Here is a 24,848-nt window from a genome sequence, read left to right as displayed (position 1 = left end):
TGTCAGTGGAGCATTATATCAAGCAATACTTAGTCTTTATTTGAGTTGCAAGTCAACAGTTAGAATTAAAGGAAGTACAGGAGATGGTTTAATGTTAAATCTGGTGTGAGACAAGGATGTACATTATCCCCTCTTGGACCAAGGAAAGTGGTATTGATATAATGATATCAGAATTGGAGATGTTAATGTCAGCTCTTTGCTTTATGTGGATGATGTTATACTTCTAAATAAATCCGCTACAAGTTTTCAAGATTCCCTGACTAAATTGAATAACTGTTGTAATAGATATGGTATAAAGGTAAGCAATAAAAAGACAAAGACAATGAAAATAGGTAGAATCGTTGAAAATGTCAACTGTGTTTTGAACGGAGAACCTGTGGAACAAGTAAAACATTTCAGCTACTTAGGAACGATTTTTAGTGAAGATGGTAAATTAAATATGGAAATAGACAACAGAATCAACAAAGCTGGTATGGTAGGAAGTCAATTGAATAAATTCATATGGAATAAGAGAGAAATTAGTCAGAACACTAAGTTAGCTGTATACAAGACAGTGTTCAAACCAGTTTTAACTTATGGATCTGAGAGCTGGGTCAGTCTAGTCTTTGGTCAAGTAAAACACTTGACCAAAGACTAGAGACCGCAGATATGAGAGTCCTGAGAAAGATTAGAGGTGTGAACAGATGGCATCAATGGCAATATCATATTAAAAACGATTATATTAGGAAAGAACTTGACATTGTCAGCATCCAGGAATGCATTAGCAGAGCTAATCTCAGGTGGTATAGTCACTTAAACAGAATGGGCGAAGATTAGCAAAACAAGTGTTCTCTGTCAGGTTGGCAGCAAAACGACCCAGAGGAAGACCAAGATATAGGTGGATTGATACGGTACAAAGTGTCTTAGACGATAGAAATATAAGATCTGATAATGTTGGAGTCTTGACAAGTAACAGACTGATTTGGAGGAGATTTGTAGTTAGGAAGTTAGTAATGATGTAAATTTTTCATGTAGTACTATCATATCCTGTACACCCCCTTGAGGGTACATGTCAGGAATTTGATGATGATGAAATATGAATCTATGTACATGATAAAGTGATGTTGAGAATGCACTGGTCATTTGGATCGAATGAAGACCAGCACAAATATAACTTTCCTGTAAACATTCGTGTGATTTTTGCTAAGGGCCTCGTTTTAGATTTAAGAAAAAAAAATCCCCTGTACCAGGAAATTACTTTCATTACCAGCATAGGTGGGTTCTAGAAATTCAAAAAGTGTTATTGACTCTCTAATATAAAAATTATCAGCAAGTCTGCTTCAACTGATCATAAAGCTGCTAAGCCTTACCCAGCGTAACTCAAGAATCTCATTAAGGAGAAGAATTAGCATTGAAAACCTGAACAGGAATAGGTTTTCAATGCTAATGAGACTACATTATTCAGTAAGATTCCTTGGTGTACCTATATAGCTGTCGAAAGAAGGCCACTCAACCACATTAACTCATGTAAAAAAGTGTTTCCATACCTTATTGTAAAAGAACATTTGAACAAATAAGTACAGGCTTTTCATGAGTATAAGCTATATACCATCTTCAAACCAGTTTGTAGTCTTTTCTACCGTCCACCAAAGATAAATTACCATCTCTTTCCCCTCTGTGAAACATCCTGTTTATTTCAAATTTATACAAGATATTTTGGACATAACAGACCATTCTGCTGATAGAGTCCAAAAACATTAGGATTGTATCATATTCTTGGAATCTGTAAGGTCTGGCCTTGCCTACCATGCCATAGACATGGTTCTTTGAAATTAAACCTAGATTCTTCACTCCAGGAATTTGATTGTCTCTTTCTTGAAACTTGATAAACTTTACACCATTTGAATCCTAACTTCTCTGATTATATGGCCGTTCTAAAGTTTTGGGAAGTAATTGCCGTTGACTGCTCATATATTTGAATTACAAAAGCTAATCATTGTTTCACTTTGAACTCTAATAGTGCATTTTCCTATTAACTCAGCAGTGACACAAGCAAGTATGTGTTACATGACTCATGTTTTGAACATTGTCAATCTTCTCTTCTCTCTGCTCTCTCTCTTTAATGATGTCCTTGTAATTTGGGATGAAATATATTGGAGTTAGTAGACACATGTTCTTGCAAAACATTTCAAATGTGGCAACCTCTGTAACTATGCTTTGGATTTAATCAACCCCTGTATGAATCTAGTTCAGAGTGTCTTAGTATTATATTTTGGTTAGCATACCTGTTTTCTTATTTAGCAAGAGTGTATTTCTTACTGTTTAATTTTCAGTTTCAGTATACCTATTTTCATTTTTGTTTTACAAAGTCTTAACTGTCTCATTTTTTCCTCTTCTTGAACAATTAAATGCCAGTTGAATTAGAAGATTTTCAAACTTACAAGATATTAACAATTTTTTTTAAGTACTTGTATTTTATTTAAAGTATTTCATTTAATTGACCATTTTTTCATATTGCTAATTTGCTATTTACATTTGATATTTGTTTTTAAGGAATTAATGCCATGGGATGTACCTTACTATACTGCATTAGCTAAACATCAAAGGTAAATGGCAATTCATTAACATTGTGTCATGATCATATGTTTATGTTTTTTTGATACTATAAAATGTTTTAAAAAATGCAACTGCTTTTTAGGTATATTTTGCAGAATGCATATTCTACAATGGTTATTCATTCTGCAGATAGGTGCATAGTAGATGATATCTATTGAATTTGATAACTGTTTCTCAACTTACATGTTTACCACACTCTTGCAGATTACATATTCTCAATCTCTTCCCTTAGTTGACATTCCATAGCACTGATATTATGTTTCATATTTGATTTTATACCCTTTCTAAATTTTTTTTTCCAATATCAATCTTGCACAAGAAAGGTGAAAAAGTGTGTAATACATCAGTGCCATGTATAGGATGAAGGTGAGTGTTGGGAAAGAAGGAACCTATTGATGTTTTCTTGAACAATTAGAAGTTATAGTTGGAGAGCACTTTGTGAAAAAGGCTGTTCTAGAGAATAGAAACAGATGGAATTCTAGTAGAGGAGAAGAAGCAGGGTGAACCCACTTTCAGTTGAATTGTAAAGGCATGTTGGGTAGCAGTTGCTCTTGTTTTAAGTTCAGTAGAGCATTATCCATGAAAAAGTATCTTTAGAAAAGATATATAGCTGAAACATATGTGAGATAGTGGTTCAGTTGAATCACCAAGAGAGGGATCAAATTGTTCTGCCCTGAACAACATCAAGAATTTTCAGAGGTTTTTGGTTTGCAACTGTGGATAGGCATGTTGATGTTAAGTGTGTGTATGGGGGGGGGGGGTATCTAAAGGTTAATAATTAACTAAGCTAAATTTAATTAAGGGGATACAAATCCCTTGTTGTTCAACTACCAGTAAGCAAAACTCTAAGATCAAGAACTATGAATCTACGAGTTTCATATATACCGGAAAACTATTGGCGAATCCTAGTGTAAATGACCACTTGGTAATACAACACCAAGGTAACTCGAAACAAAGGTGGAGCAAGCTCCCTCACTCTCCTTGATATTTTCTCATAATGTAAAAACACAGCCCCTAGGGAATGTAATACTGTAATTACATTATGAGGAGAGGTCACTACCCAGACCGGTTTCAACCTTTTTTGAGGTCTCATCAGCGAGTAGGTATCCCCTTAATTATTATTAAGGATGCCAGAAAAATAGCCGTTTGGCTTTCAATTTATGTTATAATATACAAACACAGCTTTATGGCATTCGTATAGTAAAGGTATGTAAGTTCTTTTCACTTAAACCTTGTTATCTTCCAGGTCTACCTACTCACTGATGAGACCTCAAAAAAAGGTTGAAACTGGTCTGGGTAGTGACCTCTCCTCATAATGTAATTACAGTATTACATCCCCTAGGGGCTGTGTTTTTACATTATGAGAAAATATCAAGGATAGTGAGGAAGCTTGCTCCACCTTTGTTTTGAGTTGCCTTGGTGTTGTACTATCAAGTGGTCATTTACACTTGGATTCGCCGATAGTTTTTTGGTATATATGAAACTCATAGATTCCTAGTTCTCGATCTTAGAGTTTTGCTTACTGGCAGTTGAACAACAAGGGATTTGTATCCCCTTAATTATAATTAAGGATGCCAGAAAAATAGCCGTTTGGCTTTCAATTTAAGCTAAATTGATTTAGCTAATTAGATTACTAAGCCAATATTTCACCTTGGTCACCAAGGTTTCTTTATGAGCACAAAGAAATATAGTGAGCATGTGCACACAGGCACAACTAGTAGGAAGGCAAACACAAACTGATTGTAAAAGGTGGGCTCCTACAGCCTATCCGTAAAGAAAACATATAGTTTTCTTTTTATTCAAAACATTGCTGGTTTCTAAACGAATTTTATCTTCTTCTTCTTCTGCAGCTTCTCCCACTTAAGTGGGGTCACTGTTTGTAATGAGTCTCCTCCACACCTTCCTGTCTTGGGCTGTCACCACATCCAAGTTCTTCATCTTCAAGTCCTCTTCTACCAGCTTCCTCCATCTCTTCTTTGGCCACCCACGCTTCCGCCTTCCTTGCACATCCATCTGCATGACCCTTCTTCCCACATATTCGTCCTCCCTCCTCATCACATGACCAAACCATCTCAACCTTGCCTCCTGTATTTTCGCTCCTAAGTTCGTAACTTTCACTGTTCCCCTGACATAGTCATTTCTCAGACGATCCTTTCTGGTCACACCGCACATCCACCTAAGCATTCTCATCTCTGCTGCTTCCATCCTGCTGATGTTATTTTTCTTCAGGGCCACAGTTTCTATAGCATATGTCATAGCTTCCCTCACTACTGTCCTATAAATTTTGCCTTTCAGATTGATCGGCATCCTCTTATCGCATAACACTCCAGCCATCTCCCTCCAGTTCCTCCAACCTGCTTGTATCCTGCATCCCACTTCCTTCTCAGCTCCTCCATCTTCTTCCACTGTTGAATCTAAGGCTCTAAAGTCTCTCACCTTCCTGATGACATTTCCTTCCAGCTCCAGATCTGTTTCCTGGCCGCCGCCCACTGTGCAACACATATACTCTGTCTTACTTCTGCTCAGTCTCATACCTCTCTCTTCCAGTACTTTTCTCCATCTTTCCAGTTTAGTTCCCGCTTCTTCTCTTGAATCTGCACACAGCAAGATGTCATCTGCATACAACATTGTCCAAGGTGCATCTTCTCTCACCTCCTCTGTTACCACCTCCATCATAATATTAAACAGAAACAGACTTAATGCTGACCCTTGATGCAAGCCAACTGTTACTTGAAAACTTTCTGTCTGTCCCAGACAGGTCCGAACACTTGTCTTCACATTTCTGTACATTTCGCGCAACAACCTGACATATTTCTCCGGCACCTTCTTCTCCCTCAGACACCTCCAGACTTCTTGCCTTGGCACTCTATCGTATGCTTTCTCCAGATCAATAAATGCCAGATGTAGCTCCCTTTGTTTCTCTCGATACTTTTCCATCATCTGCTGTAACCCAAAGATAGCATCTGCTGTTGATCTACCAGCATGAAGCCAAATTGTTCCTTTGCAATCTCCACCTCCTTCCTCAATCTACCATCAAGAACCCTTTCTAGGATTTTCATTGTGTGGGACATCAACTTTATTCCTCTATAATTTTTACAGTCTTGTGCATCCTCTTTACCCTTGTAGATGGGAACAAGAGTACTCTCCCTCCATACCTCGGGTATATTTTCCTGTTGGCAAACTTTCACGAACAGGTCCCACAGCAGGTCAATTCCCTCTTCCCCCAGTGCCTTCCATGCCTTCACTGGAATTCTGTCGGGGCCCACCGATTTTCCATTCCTCATCCTCTTCATGGCCTCCTTCCACTCTACTGATGTTCTGCACCATCCCCTCAGAAGGCTGCCCATCTCCTCTGTGAGTCCTTGCATTTTCCTCATTCAAAAGTCCCTCAAAGTATATTTTCCATCTGTTTCTTATGTCCACATCCCTCCATAATACTCTTCCTTCAGCATCTTTGATCTGCCTCACATGTAAGATGTCCTTTGTTGCTTTATTTCTACATTTCGCTAGTGGTAAATTTTTCTCTGTCCTTCCTTTGTTTCTAATTGATCATACAGATCTTGATATGCCATGGCCTTCGCCTGTGCCACAACTCTCTTGGCTTCTTGCTTTCTCTCTCTGTACACCTCTCTGTCCTCTTCCGCTCTTGACTCATCCCACTTCTGCTTTGCCTTGCTCTTAGCTGTCACTGCCACTTGTACATCATTATTCCACCACCAACCCTCCTTCTGCTCTCTAATCTTTCCAGATGTCTCACCAAACACCTCGATTGCACAGCTCAGGATTACTTTTGAATTATGTTTCCACCAATCTTATACACTTTCCAGTCCATCCGAAATCCTCTCTAACACCCTCTCCCTAAAATGATTCCTCACACTCTCCTCTTTTAAGCGAAACCACTTAATTATCTTCATCCCATGGCATCCAGAGGTTCTTATCTTCGATCTTATTTTAAAGTCTGCGCACAGCAGTCGGTGTTGCTGTGCTACTTGATCTGTTGGAATTACTTTACAATTTGTCACAACCTTAAGATGTTTTCTTCTAGTCAAAATGTAGTCAATTTGTGAACTGTTGTTACCACTCCTAAATGTTATCAAATGTTCTTCCCTCTTGTAGAAAAACGAGTTCACAATTGCTAGATCAAATGCTACTGCAAAGTCCACAACCCTCTCTCCTTCCTGGTTCATCATTCCCACTCCATGGCCACCATGCACCCTTTCACAGTCTCTATTCTGTCTTCCTATGTGTCCGTTCAAGTCTCCTCTGACAATCACCATCTCATTTTCTTCCAATTCCCTCTTTTCTTCATCTAACACGTTCCAGAACTCATCTTTTTCCTCTGCTGTACAACCAACTTGCAGGGCAAATACACATAATACGACCACCCGCTCTTCTCCAAGACCCAATTTCATTCGCATGATCCTGTCGTTCCTTCTACCCACGTCCAGTACTTCACCCTTCATTCTGCCACACACCACAATTCCTACACCATTTCTTCCCTCGTTATTCGCTCCAGAGTAGAACAATTTATATCCATCTCCCAATTCCTTTGCCTTTCCCCCCTTCCACCTTGTCTCCTGCACACATAAAATGTCCAACTTCCTCTTCCTCATCATGTCTGCCACCTCTCTTCCCCTTCCAGTCATGCTTCCAACATTCAGTGTTCCCACTCACAACATCTTCTCCACCTGCTGGGCTTGCTTCTTTAACCGCACCCACCCTTGATGCGGTAGCCCTCATCCACTTCTCACAGCTGTAGGGCAATGTGGCTGCACGTTGCTTAAGGGGTACGCCCTAGCCCTTATATCATTTTCTCTTTGACTCATATCATAGTTTGAGCTGGCATTGAAGTTTTCCGACCAGATGCCCTTCCTGATATCAACCCTTGCATTTATCCGGGCTTGGGACCGGCACCTATTGAGGCTAGCTTGCCTCCTTCGGTGGCTGCATAAGACGAAATGACTTAGGAAGATAGGAAAGACTCACCCCTAGCCCTCGAATACTCTAATAGTATCAGGGGGAAGGAGCAAGGAGAGGAGAAAGAAGCAAAGAAAGAAGAGGAGGGACCAGTCTACAGAATAATATAACAGATATATATTACATGAAGTAAGGCATGGTCCAGCATCTGGTACCTTGGGTTTGCCATGCCCGTACTCACTAAAGTGAGCCCTTGAGGTTTTCTAAACGAATTTTATCAGCTATATTATTTTAAAGAGACTTAATGAACGAATTTTATCAGCTATATTATTTTAAAGAGACTTAACGCTTCTTTCTATGTGGTATATAACATCCAGTTTATTAACAGTTCTAGGTGCTACTGCGAAGTTTAGGCCTTTATCAAGTAATGCAAGTTGACCATTATTTAAGGTGTAGCTATCAACCTATCTAGCAACTATCAACCTATAAACCATATGTAGCAATTTGACAAAAACAGAACTAGCAGCAATGAAGTCATTAAATGCTAATCAAGATATAATTATAACAAAATCAGACAAAGGTAATGCCACGGTCATCCTTGACAGATCAAGTTACATTCATCAGAGGGGATATCTGATGAATCAACTAGTCTCTGATAACAGCACCTATCAGCTTATGAACTATATTCTGACCAACAGTATAAAGAACTGTGAAATTACTTAAGTCTGTCACTTCTTGGCCATCAGACCCTGTTAAAGAAAACTAATATCCCATTATGCCCGTTCTCCCAGAATATATGGTGTGTTTCCAAGGTACAGAAACTCAACGTTCTGCTTTGGCCAATAGTTGAGGGAATAGACAGCCCTAATTATCACCTAGCCAAGAAAGTAGCATCAACACAAGAAGTTGGTAGGTTATCCCTCCCCCCCCAAATAAAGAACACACAACACTTCATAAACAAAATTAAAACATAACACTCGGCAAAGATGATTTATTAGTCAGTTTTGACATTTCTTTTCACAAATATTCCAATCAGATACACAATTCTTCTTCTACAGAACAAATTTCTGCCCAATATTACGGCTCTCTTTGTCCATGTAATACGTTCCGGTTACTTTGTGTGGAAAAATAAATTTTACCTACAAAAAGAAGGTACGGCCATGGGCTCACCACCACTACCCCCCCCTCTCACCCCCAATTGCTAATTTTTATATGGAAGCTTTTGAGCAACGTGCTCTTGATTCCTTCACTCTAAAACCTACAGTTTGGCTTAGATACGTTGATGATGTTTTCGTTATTTGGCCACACGGTCGCCAAATGTTAAACACATCCCTTAGCCACCTGAACAAATAACATGAGCGCATGCAATTTACTATTGAAATTGAAAATCAGAACTCGCTCCCTTTCCTGGATACACTAGTCACGCGTCTTCCCTCAGGCAGTCTATCCTTCACTGTTTACTGCAATCCTACACACACACACACACCGGCCCATATATACATGCTAACTCATATCACCACCCATCGCAAAAATTTGGAGTCATCAAACCCTCAGAAACAGAGCTATAACAATTTGCTCTAATGAACAAAATCTTAAACAAGAATTAAAAATTATTAGCAATACTTTTATAAATAACAGATATATCAAAAATACTATTAATAAAATTCTTCATAAAACTTCACCAAAAAGTAATATAGATTAAAACTATAACTATCCCATGCATTAAAGGTTATCAGAAAAAATGAATAGAATCCTACATCATTATAATCTTAATATCTTAATGCCACTTTTAAACCACCTTTAAAATTAAAAACATATTCAACTCCTCTAAGGATCCTCCTTGGCACATGCTGGAATTTATTACATTTATTGCACATGTAACTTACCTTATATTGGGGAAACTGGATGTACAATCCCTATCCGGGAAAAAAAAAAAAAAAAAAAACACAAACGACACATTAAATTCAATCATTTTGGCGAAGCAGGCCTCTCAGATCATGCTCTTAACACCCTACATCAAATTGATTGGAAAAGTACTTGTTCTTTACATCATACAAAAACTTGGTTTGAACAGAAATTTAAAGAAGCCTGTGAAATTTTGATTAACCACCCTAATCTTAATACTAATGGTACCTTAAAAATCCCAAAGATTTGGATGGCACTCATTCAGCCCACTTAGTTTCCAGCAAACCCTGACTTTAATACTCTAAGCAATTTTTCATCTTTTATTGGCCACTATCCATACCAGTTGTTTCAATTTATATATATACTTATATAAGTAATTTTATTTTTTATTTATTATTTTTCTATGTGAATATGTTATTCTCCAGCTTAATTTAACTTTGTAACCTAATAGATAATAATAATAACAGGACTCTAGCTTTGATGTAGTGAGTTTTTTTTTTTAACACCAGAGGTCAGGCAAATTGTTTTAACGGTTGATCAGTAATGGAAGGTCGAAACGTCGAGTGTATATTTTGGTTTATATTAAACTAAAGTTTTACTCTAACATGGTAGTTGTATCCATAATTTTCATGATGTATTCTGATCACTGTGTAAGCATGAAAGAAAAGGAAAAAATTCACTTCAAAATTCTGTTTGTGCTGGACAGTTCTCCTGGACATCCAACATCTTTAGATGACTTTCATCCTAATATAAAGGTACCCCCTAACACTACATCATTATTACAGCCAATGGACCAGGGAGTGATTTCTGCATTTAAGGCTTATTACTTATGGTGTACATTCCCGCAAGCAGTCAGGACTGCAGAAGATGATGTGATGGCCTTGAGAGAGTTCTGAAAGAATTATAATATCCATGTTGCCATCAAAAACATTGCTGATTCTTGGGAGGAAGTGAAGCAATCAACAACTAAAGGGGTACGGAACAAACTGTGCCCTCAATTCTGTGATGATTTTCGTGACTTCACAGAAGACATCGCCGAAGCCAGAAAAGGTATGGTGGATAGTGGAATTGGACATAAACGAAAATATCATTGACTTACTAGAGTCCCATTCACAAGAATTAACTAATGAAGATCTTATGGAGATAGAGAAGCAGATAATCAGAAGATCCAGAGCCAAGAAAGTTTACAACAAAAGAATTAGTTGAAGCCTTTTTTTTTTCTCATTGCTAAGCTTGAGGAGCAAGATCCTAGCATTCAGCAATTTACAAAGGTTTACTGTGCAGTTAGAACATCAACTGCTACAAGGCCATTTATGATGTAAGAAAGACAAAGGTGTGCAAACAACCCAAGAGTATATAAAAGAACATTCAGGTAGATTATTATGTCTGTACACAAATGTTAGGAGTATCAGAAACAAAAGGGTAGAGTTCTTTGCCTTGATCAGCCTACCAAAATATGTTGGGACCTCAGATTATAGGCATTAGCGAGACCTGGCTATCAGAATCAGACATACTAACTGGTATCGAGTATAAAAGGTACAGTATTTTTAGGGAGAGCAGAGGTCATACTGCTAATGATATTGGATGACTTGAATCTGGTTAGAGTTGAGATTATGATTGTAGTACTACTGCTAACAGTATTTCATGTAGCAGTGAGTTTGAAGCTATCTGGTATGAGATGGAATCTAACAAGATCAATTACATAGTGGGGTGTTGTTACAGACCTGGTGGATCGGTTGCTAGTGATGAAGAAATGTATCACCAAATAGAAAAGATAAGCATCAAGAGAGTAACATAATGGAAGATTTAATTATCCAAATATTGATTAGGTAGTAGAATCTCATGAAAAGTTGAAAAAGGTGGCATACCGTTTGGCAACTCCTATAGGTAGAGATGACCTTGCTAATGCTTCTGCTTGGTATCTCCACTTGGGCCTGGCTCCCACTGAAGAGACCTCAATAAAGGTCGAAACTAGTCTGGGTAGTGGCCCTTCCCTTAATACATAACATTATACATATCTGCAAGGAGATGTTTTGCATTATGGGAGATACTGAGATAGGATTGATGTTAGCTTGCTCCACCTTTGCAAGGAGTTGCCCGTTGTTGTACTACCTTACCCCAGTCCTGAAGATACTTTCAGGCGTAAACTTTGTTTGCTCACACTTGGATAAAGGATTAAACTAAATTTATTATAATCTCATAAGAAGAATGAAAATGAATTTATTCAGCTCTTGCAGGATAACTTTCTCAAGCAGCATGTGACAGAAAAAACTTGAGGCCAAAGAGTGTTAGATTTGATTATAGTGTCAGAGGGTGTTTCAGTTAAAGATGTAACTATTCTGCCTCTGGTTGGTGACAATGATCATGCAGTACTCACTTGGGAAGTGACTAAATTTATTAATGTTCCATTCAGAAAGGGTTACATGCTGAACTACAAAGCAAGAAATTATGACTAACTAAGGAGTATACTGATTTCATTAGAATGGAATCGATTGCTTAATGGGAAGCATTTAAACAATACTTAAATGATGCAGTATCAGAAAGTGTCTCAAGAGTTTGAAGAATAAATAGGTTACACATCAAATTGGATGTGTAATCTTATTAAGCAAGAGATTCATAAGAAAAGGATGATGTGAAAGGAATACCATATGCATAAGGATGATGTCTGTTATGAAAATTATAAGCAACAGGCTAGAATAGTCACAACTGTTGTACAGAAAGCAAAGTCTTAGTATGAAAAGAAACTGGCTCTGCGTGCTAAACACAACCCACAAGAATTCTATCGATATGCTGCAAGTAAAAGAAAGAATTTCACTGCCACACCCACTAATAAAGAACTTGATCAGCAACTACTAGAATTAACCAACAACAACATACATGGAGCTTAAAAAAATTAATTTCTCAGAGGACTGAAGAAAAAACAATTGTGTTCTATTTTGGAAAGATCATAATATCAATGCTATGATCACTGAAAGAGATATTATCAATGAACAGTTAATACAGAAGAAAACAGAAAGAAGTTATTAGAATTAACTCAAAAAATCATCATCAAATTCCTGCCATGTAACTTCAAGGGGGTGTACAGGATATGATAGTACTACATGAAAAATTTAGATCATTACTAACTTCCTATGTACAATTTTCCTCCAAATCAGTCTGTTACTTGTCAAGACTCCAACATTATCAGATCTTATATTTCTATCGTCTAAGGCACTTTGTACCGTATCAATCCACCTATATCTTGGTCTTCCTCTGGGTCGTTTTCCTGCCAACCTGGCAGAGAACACTTGCTTTGCTAATCTTTCCTCTCCCATTCTATTTAAGTGACCATACCATCTGAGATTAGCTCTGCTAACGCATTCCTGGATGCTGACAATGTCAAGTTCTTTCGTAATATCCTCATTTTTAATATGATATTGCCATTGATGCCATCTGTTAATGCCTCTAATCTTTCTCAGGACTCTCATATCTGCGGTCTCTAGTCTTTAGTCAAGTGTTTTACTTCTGACCCAGCTCTCAGATCCATAAGTTAAAATTGGTTTGAACACTGTCCTGTATACAGCTAACTTAGTGTTCCGACTAATTTCTCTCTTATTCCATATGAATTTATTCAATTGACTTCCTACCATACCAGCTTTGTTGATTATGTTGTCTATTTCCATATTTAATTTACCATCTTCACTAAAAATCATGCCAAAGTAGCTGAAATGTTTTACTTGTTCCACAGGTTCTCTGTTCACAAGGCAGTTGACATTTTCAACGATTCTGCCTATTTTCATTGTCTTTTTATTGCTGACCTTCATACCATATCTATTACAACAGTTATTCAATTTAGTCAGGGAATCTTGCAGACTTTTACTGGATTTATTTAGGAGTATAACATCATCTGATTAAAGCAAACAGCTAAGATTAACACCTCCAATTTTGATAACAGGTTTAATACCACTTTCCTTCATAATTGTTATTATTTGACACCTCCAGGGAGTCCAAAGACTCATCGAGGGAGAGTGTGCCAACAGCATCGAACAATTGGTCCCCTTCCAACTACTAACCGCGCTCAAACTTACTTAACTGAGCCATTAGTAGTAGAGGCTCTACCAATCGACCAACCTTTGCTGGCTATAATAGAGGGGATAATGTACATCCTTGTCTCACACCAGATTTAACAATAAACCATCTTCCTGTACTTCCTTCAATTCTAACTGCTGACTTATAACTCAAATAAAGACTAAGTATAGCTCGATATAATGCCCCATTGACACCATATAACTGTAGCATATTGAATAACTTCTCTCTTGGCACCTTTTCATATGCCTTTTCCAAATCGACAAAACTTAAATACAGATCGTTGTTATATTTCCATGCTTTCTCCACTATTTGTCGTAAAGTGAAGATCTGATCCTGACAGCCTCTATTGGCCTGAATCCAGTTTGTTCTTCACCAAGCTTTTCTTCCACAATTCTTCTCAACCGTTTCTCAAGTATACTTGCATAAATCTTCCCAGGAACACTCAGTAGAGAAATACCTCTGTAATTCTCACATTCAGTTTTATTTGCCTTTTTTATATGAGTACTATGAGAGCTCTACTCCAATCATTGGGAATTCGTCCCTCTGTCTAGGCTTTATGAACTATGCAGTGCAGCCACTACAAGACTTTTATACCACCATACTTCAGCATTTCCGGTCAAATATCATTTACTCCTGCTGCATTTCCACATTTCAAGCCTTTAATGGCTTTTTCTACTTCAAGTATGGATATGTATTCCTGACTGTGTTCCTGTTGTGTTTTTTTTACCACTGTGCTATCACTGCTTGCTTCATTTAGCAGTTTTTCGAAGAAATTACTCCATACTTCAAAGATATCTTTTTCTCCCATTTTCATGTCACCTTTGTCATCTATAACTCCTTGTACAGAACTCTTTCCTCCATTCCTAAGCTTCTTCAACAACCTCCAGAATATTTTGCCACCTTCTTGATGTTTATTTTCTATATTCTTGCCAAAATCCTCCCATCACTTTTTTTAGCTTGTTTTACAAAGTGTTTAGCTTTCTTATATTTATCTCTGTATTCTTTAAGAACACAAGCTGATTTATTTGCCAGGAACTTGATATACTTTATTCTTTTCCTTCACCGCCTCTTTAACTTCCTCTGTCCACCATGGAGTTCTAATTTTTCTATCCTTGCAGACAACCTCACCACATGCCTCTCTGGCTGAATCAACCAGGGTTTTCTTCAAGGCTTGGCACTGAATCTCCAAGGTTTGGTTCCTGTTCTCAAACTCTTTAATTTTTTCTTCAATCATATTTGTGTAGTCTGCAGTTCACATCTGAGAACTCAATTTTTATTTGCTTTAAAACTTTCTTACATGTCATTCTTTTCAATATGAAATTCAATTTTTATCCTGCTCAAGACTAAATAGTGATCACTTCCAATTTCAAATCCTCTGTACACTCCGGTGTCCTTCACCAGGGAGAAAACATCACTATCAACAATAACATAGTCGATGAGACTTTTCTTATTCCTTGCCTCTTTCCATGTGATTTTGTGCACATTTTTATGTTGGAACATGGTGTTAGTAATAACCAGTCCATGTCCTGAACAGAAATCCAACAGGTATTTGCCATTATTATTAGCTTTGCTCTTTTCTCCAAATTTTCCCAAAATATTTTTTGTATGTCTGACAATCATTTCCTACTCTGCTATTTAGATCCCCAACAAGGACGAACTTTTCCTTTTTCATTGTGTCAGTTGCTTTCTCTAAAGACTCAAAAAATTCTTCCACTTCTACCTTAGTAGAACCTTCTGTGGGACCATAGGCACAAATAAGTCTCATTGTCCAGTTCCCCGTTCTGATATTTGCCCATGTCACTCTACTTGAGACTTCCTGCCATTCAAGAAGATGAGCCTCGTATTTAGTGTTGAATACTATGACTACTCTTTCTTTTCCTTGATTGTCATTGCCTGAATATAACATATTGTATTTATTGCTCAAAAAGATCTCACCAGTTTTTGTCTTTTTTGTTTCAGTCACTCCTATTATGTTGATCTGGTACGTATCTAATTCCTCAGCTAGCTCCATTTCTTTGCCATTCAGGCTTCTTATGTTGATAGTACCGATCTTTAACTCTGTTGATGTTGAGTTGGGCAGTGTTTTCAGATTTGTTCCAGTAGCTGACTTTTCGCTGTTCGCCCTGATTCCCTGGGGGAACCAGGGCAAACCAGGGCTGATCCACAAATAATTTAAAAGCTCAATGAGAGTGCGGGCTTCCCATACTAGAAGACAGAAGAAAATTCCACAGTTAAATTCACTAACAGACTCAGGAGCCAACAACAGGATCACATCTCATCAAGACTTTCGATGCCTGGACAGGAAAATAAAGAGATTATCTGCTTTACAATATGATCATGAAATTAGAAAACATATCGACTTAGAGCACCTATCCAATGAAATAAGCATAGAGCTATTCTTTTCCACTATACTACCAAAAAATGTAATGATTAACTTAAATTTCCTAGAACCTTGTTCAAAAAAAAGAATTCAGAGCATGAAAATAAAAGGACTTGATGCTATACATCACTTAAATAATCTAAACCATGTCATTGCCTATGCTGATGGATCATCTGATGAAGCACTCAACCAAGGAGGATCAGGAGTTTTTCTAACTCTACCTGAAGGCAGGAAATGCAAATCAAAACCACAGATGGCAAAATAGCTTCAAACTTCACTTCTGAATTAACAAGCAGCTCTCAAGTTCTATCTCTCTAATCCAATAATAAACATTATAGAAGGAATAACCATCTACAGTGACTCAAAATCTGCGCTTGAGGCATTAAAAAATGGAAAAAGAAAACTCACACAGAAAATTCACCGACATCTAATAACTTTAAATTTGAAAAATAAGAACTGCTCACTGCAATGGATACCAGTCCGTTTAAATATTGAAGGCAATGAGAGAGCAGACAGACTAGCCAAAGAAGCAAGATACTTACCTCAAAAATTATACCCACTATCATTAACTGATGCTGACATTCTGTCGCAAAAATAACATTGGTAATACAAACTATCAAGAAGAAGAAGAATGAAATCAGCGAAATTAATGAAAATAGAGACATAACCACAATCATCACCAGACTAAGGATGGGACATTTTAAAGCCAGGAAAATTCATCCGGGCAGTACTGGAAGCTGTGAAATATGCAAGAACTGTCCAGGAGCTGAAGTAACACCTGCCCACATCTGTTCTTGTCCAGCGATTGCTGCTGCTCTACAGAAAATTGACAATAATCCTATCGAAAAGTTCTACTCTATCAAAGTACAACAGATTGCCAAAGCAGTTCTACAGGCCCACGGTCATATCTAGAAGCTCTTCACAACAAAAAAAAAGAATGAATGTGAAAGAATAACTGTTCTAAATGCAGATGGTGTGAGGGTAACAGATGCAGAAGAGGTTATTCAACTAATGAGTGCCCATTTTGTTAAAAGCTATCAACCTGTTGTATGCAACATTGAGCTCACTGCTACTGCACTGGTTGAAGAAACTCATGGATGACGAGAAGGTACTAGAGCTACTGCACAAACTGAATAAGAATTCTGCAATAAGAACTGATAGGATATTAGCATGGATGCTAAAAGAGTGTTCAGCTGAACACTCTTTTCCCTTGACCAGTCTATATAATTAAAGTCAGAACAAGGAAGATCCCACAGAAGTGGAAAGAATGTATGCTAATCCCATTGCACAATAGAGGTGAAAAGACTGATGTATCCGACTATCAACTAATTAGTATCTCAGGAGTGGTGGTGGTGAAGATTTTTAGAAAAATTGGTTACAGCTCATATTCAAAAATGGGTTGACAGGGAATCTCTGCTTTGCAATCAGCAACATGGGTTTACTAAAGGAAGGTCATGTTTTAGCAACTTGCTCACATTCTGTAATAATGTTGCAATTGAACTAGACAGGGGGAATGGATACACCATGATACTTATGGATTTTGCTAAGGCTTTTGACCGGAATACAGCATGGTAGACTTGCATAAATTGGAGAATATGGTTTTGTAATTTATCTTATCCATGCTAATTGTAATATTAGCATGGATAAGAGGATGGCTGTCTAACATATCAAAAATTGGTATGTGAGTTTGTAAGATTTATCTTCTTCCCATATCTGCAGAGAGGCTTTCTATGGCCCATTAATACAAGAAGACTTTTGGCTAGCTACCTTAATTGAGTCAGCACCTGCAGAACACGAGATGGGCATCTCTGCTGCACTCTTCTGTAGATGGTACTCCTTTAAAAGTGTCATATCTGGTGCCTCCCCAGCATGATTGGGTGAGGGATGGCACCAGACTCCTCCCTGGGTTCGAGTATATTGACCTTATCAGGATGAGGATCAATACCCTACCTACTCGAGCTTGCACAGCTCGATGGGGTAGTGACTACTCAAACTGTAGGGCTAGCTGTCACTACAGTGAGACATTGTCTCATGTAGCCCAGTGTTGCTTCTGCACCCATGGGGTCCGCGTGCAGAGGCATGATGCTGTGGTCTCCTTTCTGAACAACCGCTTTAAGAACAAAGGTTGGGAGACCGCTGTGGAACCACATTATAGGACCTCTGCGGGTTTGCATAAGCCAGACTTAGTGATTAAAAGAGATGGTGATGTTTGGGTAATTGATGCCCAGGTGGTGGGAACAGGGTGCCCACTAGCCTATAGCCATAATAATAAGGTAAACTATTATAAGAATGACCAAGATCTAGTTAGTAAGATACAGGAGGAGCATGGGGTAATTCCGAGGTTTACCAGCACCACAATCTCTTTACATAGCATATGGAGTGCAGATAGTTATAAAGACTTAAAACAGCTTGGGCTTACGTAGAAGGATATAAAAGTTCTTTCCTTGAGGGCCCTACAGGGCACACTGGTGGCATGGCATTGCCACCAGAGAGTGACTGCAATGATAACTACTTGTAAAGGCTTAGGCCTATATCAAGTCTGGACATGATGTAAGGGTAGTACTGCCTATAACCAGTACAAAGATTAAAAAAAAAAACAGTGATGTACCATAAGGATCAGTGCTTGGTCCACTGTTATTCAATCTGTACATTAATGATATTGGGAAGGATTTGACATGCAACATACAGTTATTTGCTGATGATGCAAAGATAGGTAGAGTAATCAGGAATGCTACTGATATGCAGTACTTGCAGAATGATTTGAATAGGCTGGAATTGTGGGCATGGGAAAATGGATGTCAGTTCAATGCCGGTAAATGTAAAGTCATCCACTTTGGCGTGATTAGATGTCCCATGTGAAATGGATTTATCATATTTGCTAGAGTATAAGATGCACTTTTTTTTTCCCTAAAAATATGTCTGAAAACTGGGGTGTATCTTATATGCCGAAGATTGAATTTTCCCTTTAGAATTTTGATTGGTCAAAATTTGTTATTTTATGCTTCTACTGTTGTCTGTTTGTCATGCATGATTTCGAATTCTGATTTCATTTAAAACCCATTGCACGGCACTTGACAGTTGTCAATCCTTTGCTAGACAGCTTGCACTTGCATAATTTAATAATGACAATTGACAAGTCCAACTGTCTTTCAAGTGCAATAGAATTAGTGATGTTATAATATGATATGATATTAGTGATGAAATGATTGAACTATTAAAAAGAATTGGATTAGATGGTAATGACATCGGGATCATTGAAAACTTATATTGGAACCAAAAGGCATCTGTTCAAGTTGATGACATTATTACGGACTCCATTAACATCAAATGAGTAAGGCAAGGGTGTGTTTGCTGTCACCTCATTTTTTTTTAACATATACTCAGAAGCCATAGTTTAGAAAATCTTAAAGGGAAGGGATTGATGTAAATAGTGAAATCATCAGTAACATCTGATATGCTGATGACACAGCTCTCCTGGCTAACAATATTCAAATCTTCAAAATCTTCTGGTACTAGTGAATGAAGAGATTGAAACAATGGGATTAAAAATAAATATCACTAAAACTGAATTCATAGTCATAAGCAAGAAACACCAATTCTTAATTCAGCACCTTCTTTAAATGGGAAACAAATAAAAAGAGTGACAAAGTTTAAATATCTCAGATGCTGATTAAATGAAGAATGCAATCCAGAAATGAAAATAAAAGTTAGAATTGAAATTGCAAGAAAAATTTTTAACCTGATGAAATCAACACCGTGTAACTACAATTTAAATTTAGAGCTCAGAGTACTCATGGTTAAATGCTCTGTATGGTACAGAAACTTGGACTTTGAAGACAACATCAATAAAAAAATTTGAAGCCTTTGAGATGCGATTATACAGACAAGTGTTAAAAATCCCATGGACATCAAAAATGTTCAATCAGGAAGCACCGGAACAAATGGGAAAATCACGTGAACTTTTAGAGCTGTCCATGGGATTTCAAGTTTTACAAGATATGCAGTTTTTACCTTAAAAAGAAGTAAAACTGCATATCTTGGTCACCTACTTCGTAATGAAAAATATAAGATACCTCAATTGATTATACAAGAGAAGATAAATTGAAGAAGAGGACAAGGAAGATGAAGAAAATCTTGGCTGGCAGACATCAGACAGTGGACTGGCATGAGCTCTAAGGGACTGTTCAGAGTGGCTGAGGATCGCTCAAAATTTGCCAAGGTGGTCACTGACCTCCGATAGGAGATGGCACTCAAAGAAGAAGATGATATTTAAGATTATTTTTATTATTAACCCATGGTTTAGAAGCAACATAGACATTGCTGTAATATTGCTTTCAAACTTGGCGTCATTGAATATGCAGAATAAAATGGCAATAGAGCAGCAGCACAATATTTTGGGCCACTGCCAACCAAAAAAATTATATGAACTTGGAGAAAACAAGAACAGGACTTAAAAGAGAGAAAACGTAATAAACATAATTTCTGTAAAGGAATTATAAAATGGCCAGAACTTGAGGAAGAGTTAAAAATGTGGGTATTAGACAACAGAAAATCTGCTATTTCATTATCCACAAAAATAAGTATTCACCAATCAAAACAAATGGCAACAGACAGAGGTATCGTCGAATTTACAGGTTCAATATCATGGTGCTCTAGGTTTATAAAAAGAAATAACCTGTGTATGCAAATGAAAACAAAAATATTACAAAAGATCCTGGATCTTTTGTGATATTTTTGTTTTCAAATTATGAAAATCAATTAAGTTATTGATTTTCATGATGCCTTGTCATTGGTCAGTTCAACTTAGTCAAAAATTATTGGCATCAGTGAGACCTGGTTGTCAGAGAATGATATAGTTACAGGGATAGAATGTAATAGATATTGTATTTTCAGAGAAGATGGAAGAAATAGGGCAGGAGGAGGAGAGGTATTATTAATGATAGCTGAAGAACTTCAACCAACAAAAACAGAAGTTAAGGAAGGTTGCAGATCTGAGAGAAATATTCATTCGTGGCTCTCTGGTGTTAGATAGATGTGAACAGGACAAAATTATATTTTTAGTTGGTGATAGAGACTTTGAGAATCCAGAAGATGTTGATGGCATGCATTGGCAGATTAACACAATAAGTCCAGGTCGAGCAGTTATAATGGGAGACTTTTGCTATGGAGACTAGTACCATTACATTTTAATTTGTACATTAATGATGCAGCAGAAGATTTGAAGGGGAATATTTCATTTGCTGATTATGCAAAATTAGGGAGGGCAATAGTTCATAAAGGTGATATAGATATCATACAGGATGATTTAAATAAATTGGCTGTGTAGGCAAAGGACAATGGTTGTCAATTCAGTGTTGTAAAATGTAAGGTAATGCACTTAGAGATGAAAAGATTACATACTTCATATCTTATTGATGGTACTAGTTTACAGGAAATTGATGAGCTGTGCTTCTGGGATTGATGTTGGATAGAGATTTGAAATTCAGAGGACATATTGCAAGAGTTGGCAAAATAGCTCAGAGGATTACTTCGATGCTAAAGAGCACATTGACGATAGGGAGGCTATTATCCCTCTTTATAAGGCTATAATTCAGCCACAGGTTGATTACTGTGTGCAGATTTGGTAACCTGCATTTCTTGGGGATCAGGAAATGGTGGAGAGGATTCAGAGACAAGTGACCAAGCTGGAGACAGGTCTGTGGAATATCTCCTATGAGGATAGATTGAGTGTGTGTGTGTGTGTATGTTGCTGAGTTTAGCTGACAAGTAGAGGAGAGGGATATGATAAGAACTTATAAGTTGCTAAAGAGATATTATAAGATTGATATAGAAGAAAATTTTCAGTATATGGGGAGTAAGAGGAAAACAAAAGGTCACACATGCAAGTTGTCTAAGAGTGTAGTTAGTAAGGGTGTGTGGACTAGGTTTACTTTGAGAGTGGTAAATGAGTGAAATGGATTGGCAGAAGTGGATTTGAGGGCTCCAACATTTTAAGATGTATAATGGGTATTGTGTTAATGGATAGAGTGGGTCTCTTGCGATTAATCTTTTGACTCCATGAAGAACCCATTTTAATAATAAATATGCCATTAATGGTAGGAAACAAGGGAACTTTGAATTACCACAAAGAAGAAATATGGATGAGGTGTCTATGACATTTGATGTGATTTGTGGCCATGAAAAAAACTGAAGATGATTTATTGTTTGAAGAAAGCAATGACTGTTTCAAATATGAAAGAGATTTCAGATAATTTGTCTAGCTCGTAATATGAGGATGAAGCTTAAAATTATTATTGTAATCCTACAAATTTTCCTTGATACATAATTATTTTATCTCAAAATTCTCTGAAATTGTTTTCAATTAATATGTGATAAAATGTTATAATTATTTTTAAAAATGTATAATTTTTTCCCCAGAAATGTTCCTGGAAAATGGGTGCATCTTATATGCTAGCACATGTGGTAATTTATATTAAATAAAAACCAAAAAAGAGGGTGTAGCCAAGGCCATTTATTCGTACAGTTTGTCAAATTCATTCATTAAATTAAATCATTCATTAAATCCTACACTGTGCAGCACCATGCTGCAAACTTATTGAAAGTTTGAAAAAGGATGATATGACTTCTCAAAGGATGACACATTTCCTCTCAAGAAAAGATAAATTATATTTAGGATCTTTGAATGTGAGCTTCTTGATAAGAAAATATTCCAAAACTTTCACCAAAGGTGAATTTTTGAACTCACTTGTTTTGATCATATAGCCTGAAAATGAAATTATTCAAAATATGACACAGTAATCATTTGGTTGAATAATGAATTAAGAAATTCAGTGTGTTTATAGGCAAAGAAGTAAGTGAATCGATAAATAAAAGTCTTTTTATGGTTTATGCGTAGATGAAAGTAATGATATAACAAAAACCAGTCAAATTTTGGTATTATTATTATTTGACACCTCCAGGGAGTTCCAAAGACTCATCGAGGGAGAGTAACTGTCTCCACCACTCATTTGCTAATTATCCACCAACTGACCGCAACTACCTCAACGCCATCTACCGCCGACCGCCACCACTAGTTTTCCCACAGACAATCACAAACATCCATACCCACAGTGGGATTCGAACCTGCAGTCTTTTGGCTGGAGAGCAGATACGCTAACCACTCAGCCAGCCAGGCTGGCTGCGAGATAGTATGTGCAAGATACTTGGACACTGATAAAACTAATTTTATTGAAATCTTATGTCTTGCTTCATTAAATGAACATCCCAATGAGGTAAACATTTATAATTCAATTAAAGAAGGTATTTTAAAAAAACTTGACAGTTCTGCAAATAATTCATGGCGTACTAAGTGTTTAATAAAAACAGACAGTGATATTTTTCACTCACATTGTATTGTGCAAAACTGTACGTATGTAATTCAAAGAGCTTAACAAATTAAATGATAAGATGGTGGTACTGTGGTTAGAGAGCTCTGAAAGCTAAGTTCTTTAACTTTCAGAGCTCTCCAAACTTCTGTTTTTAAAAAATAGCAGTTAAAAAAATTGTATTAGAATTAGACTGTATTGTGGAATTAATTTGTTTTAAATTAAATTAAAAGTTTTGTTTTTAATATTGTTAATTTATCTTTTGCAATGTAAGTTACATAGCATGTGGCACCACTGTCTGAGAAATGTTTGCATTATCAAAGGCAAGTGGAATTTGGTTTGAAAGTGATAGTTGTGGGAAAGTGTGTCAAATATTATGAGAGCGAGGGTCAAGTGTGTTTTAGATCACGAGATTGAAGTAGTGAATGGAACTCAGAATACACTTGAAAATGTGTGTGTGATGTATTAGCAGATAGATTTGAAAGAGATATTAAATGTGACACAATTGAGAGAGAGAAAGAGTATTGATCGAAAGAATAGTGTGACTGATGTAAAGAGTGAAGAATTGGCCGTAATGAGAGAGATAACTAGGCTGCGTGGAGTGATACACAGGGCAGAGCAGGAGCTGGAACGAATGCAGAAACATCTGGCAAGTGGGTCAGTGGATAAGAAAAATGAGGGCTTGACCAAGAGAGAAGGAAAAATCAAGGAGTGAGTCTTGTATGGTGATTCAGCCATAAGAAGTGCGATCAATGAGAGATTGACAAAATTGTGCTTTCCGGGTGCAAAAATGAATGATGTTAGTGAGGCTGTTAGAGCACAAAAGGTTAAGTTGAAAGAGATAATCATATTGCTTGGAACGAATGACTAGAAAGAAGAAAAGTATGGCAGGAGAAAGGACACGAAAGAATTATTGAAAGTAGCAGAAGAAAAGAGTGAGAGGTTAAGATGGTGAGTCTGTTGCTGCAGTGTGAATAGAGCTGAGAAGGAGGGCCATAATAGCGAATGACTCATTGTGTAGGTTATGCAGGAAGAGTGGTGTGAAGTTTGTGGAGTGATTTTGATGGGTGAAAAAAATTATACAAGATGGTTTGCATCTGAATGGATTTGGTGTTCAAAGACTGGAAAAAGTGTTATTGAGTGAAGTGAAAGTGGATGTGCAAAATCAGGGAAACTAGAACTTTTTTGGGGTGGTGGTGGGGGGGGGGTGAATATGCATACATTGAGTAGGCAATTCAATACAAGAATACGTATAATATGCCTAAGTTAGTACCACCGGTAACAAACCTGAATAGGATAGTATAAAATGTCAGGATAGCAGTTGGCCTGAGGGGCTTTTGCACTTTATGTACCTAATGGCAGGAGCATTCGGAACAAACAGCAGGAATTTTTGGCATTGGCATTAGTGAGACATGGCTGACAGAAAATGATATATCGATACAAAATTAATAACAGAAAAAACTCACGTACAAAGATTATTTAATAGTATAATTTTCGCCTGTGTGTCACAGGCATCTTCAGTACATTAAGCTCAAATTAAACAATAACTGACAATTCCAAAAAGCGCCACCTAAGTAGCTGGTGTAAGATAACTAAAAAGGTCAATAACTTTCCTAAAA

General features: G+C 37.2%; 1 protein-coding gene across 1 annotated transcript in view; it reads left to right on the top strand.

The window, feature by feature from the left end:
- Positions 1-24,848, top strand: part of LOC150100483 (mitochondrial intermediate peptidase) — a 225,233-nt gene that overhangs the window by 86,060 nt on the left and 114,325 nt on the right. The window contains exons 9-10 of the mRNA XM_090402664.1: positions 2,533-2,585; positions 2,678-2,735. Of these exons, the coding sequence (XP_090258790.1) occupies positions 2,533-2,585; positions 2,678-2,735 (111 nt within the window). The remainder of the gene's footprint in view (positions 1-2,532; positions 2,586-2,677; positions 2,736-24,848) is intronic.

This window comes from Typopeltis vanoorti, chromosome 13 (genome assembly GCF_054136105.1).
Source record: "Typopeltis vanoorti isolate ZY-2024b chromosome 13, IOZ_Tvanoo_1.0, whole genome shotgun sequence".
NCBI classification, from domain to species: domain Eukaryota; kingdom Metazoa; phylum Arthropoda; class Arachnida; order Uropygi; family Thelyphonidae; genus Typopeltis; species Typopeltis vanoorti.
This window is presented reverse-complemented; position numbering and strand designations above follow the sequence as displayed.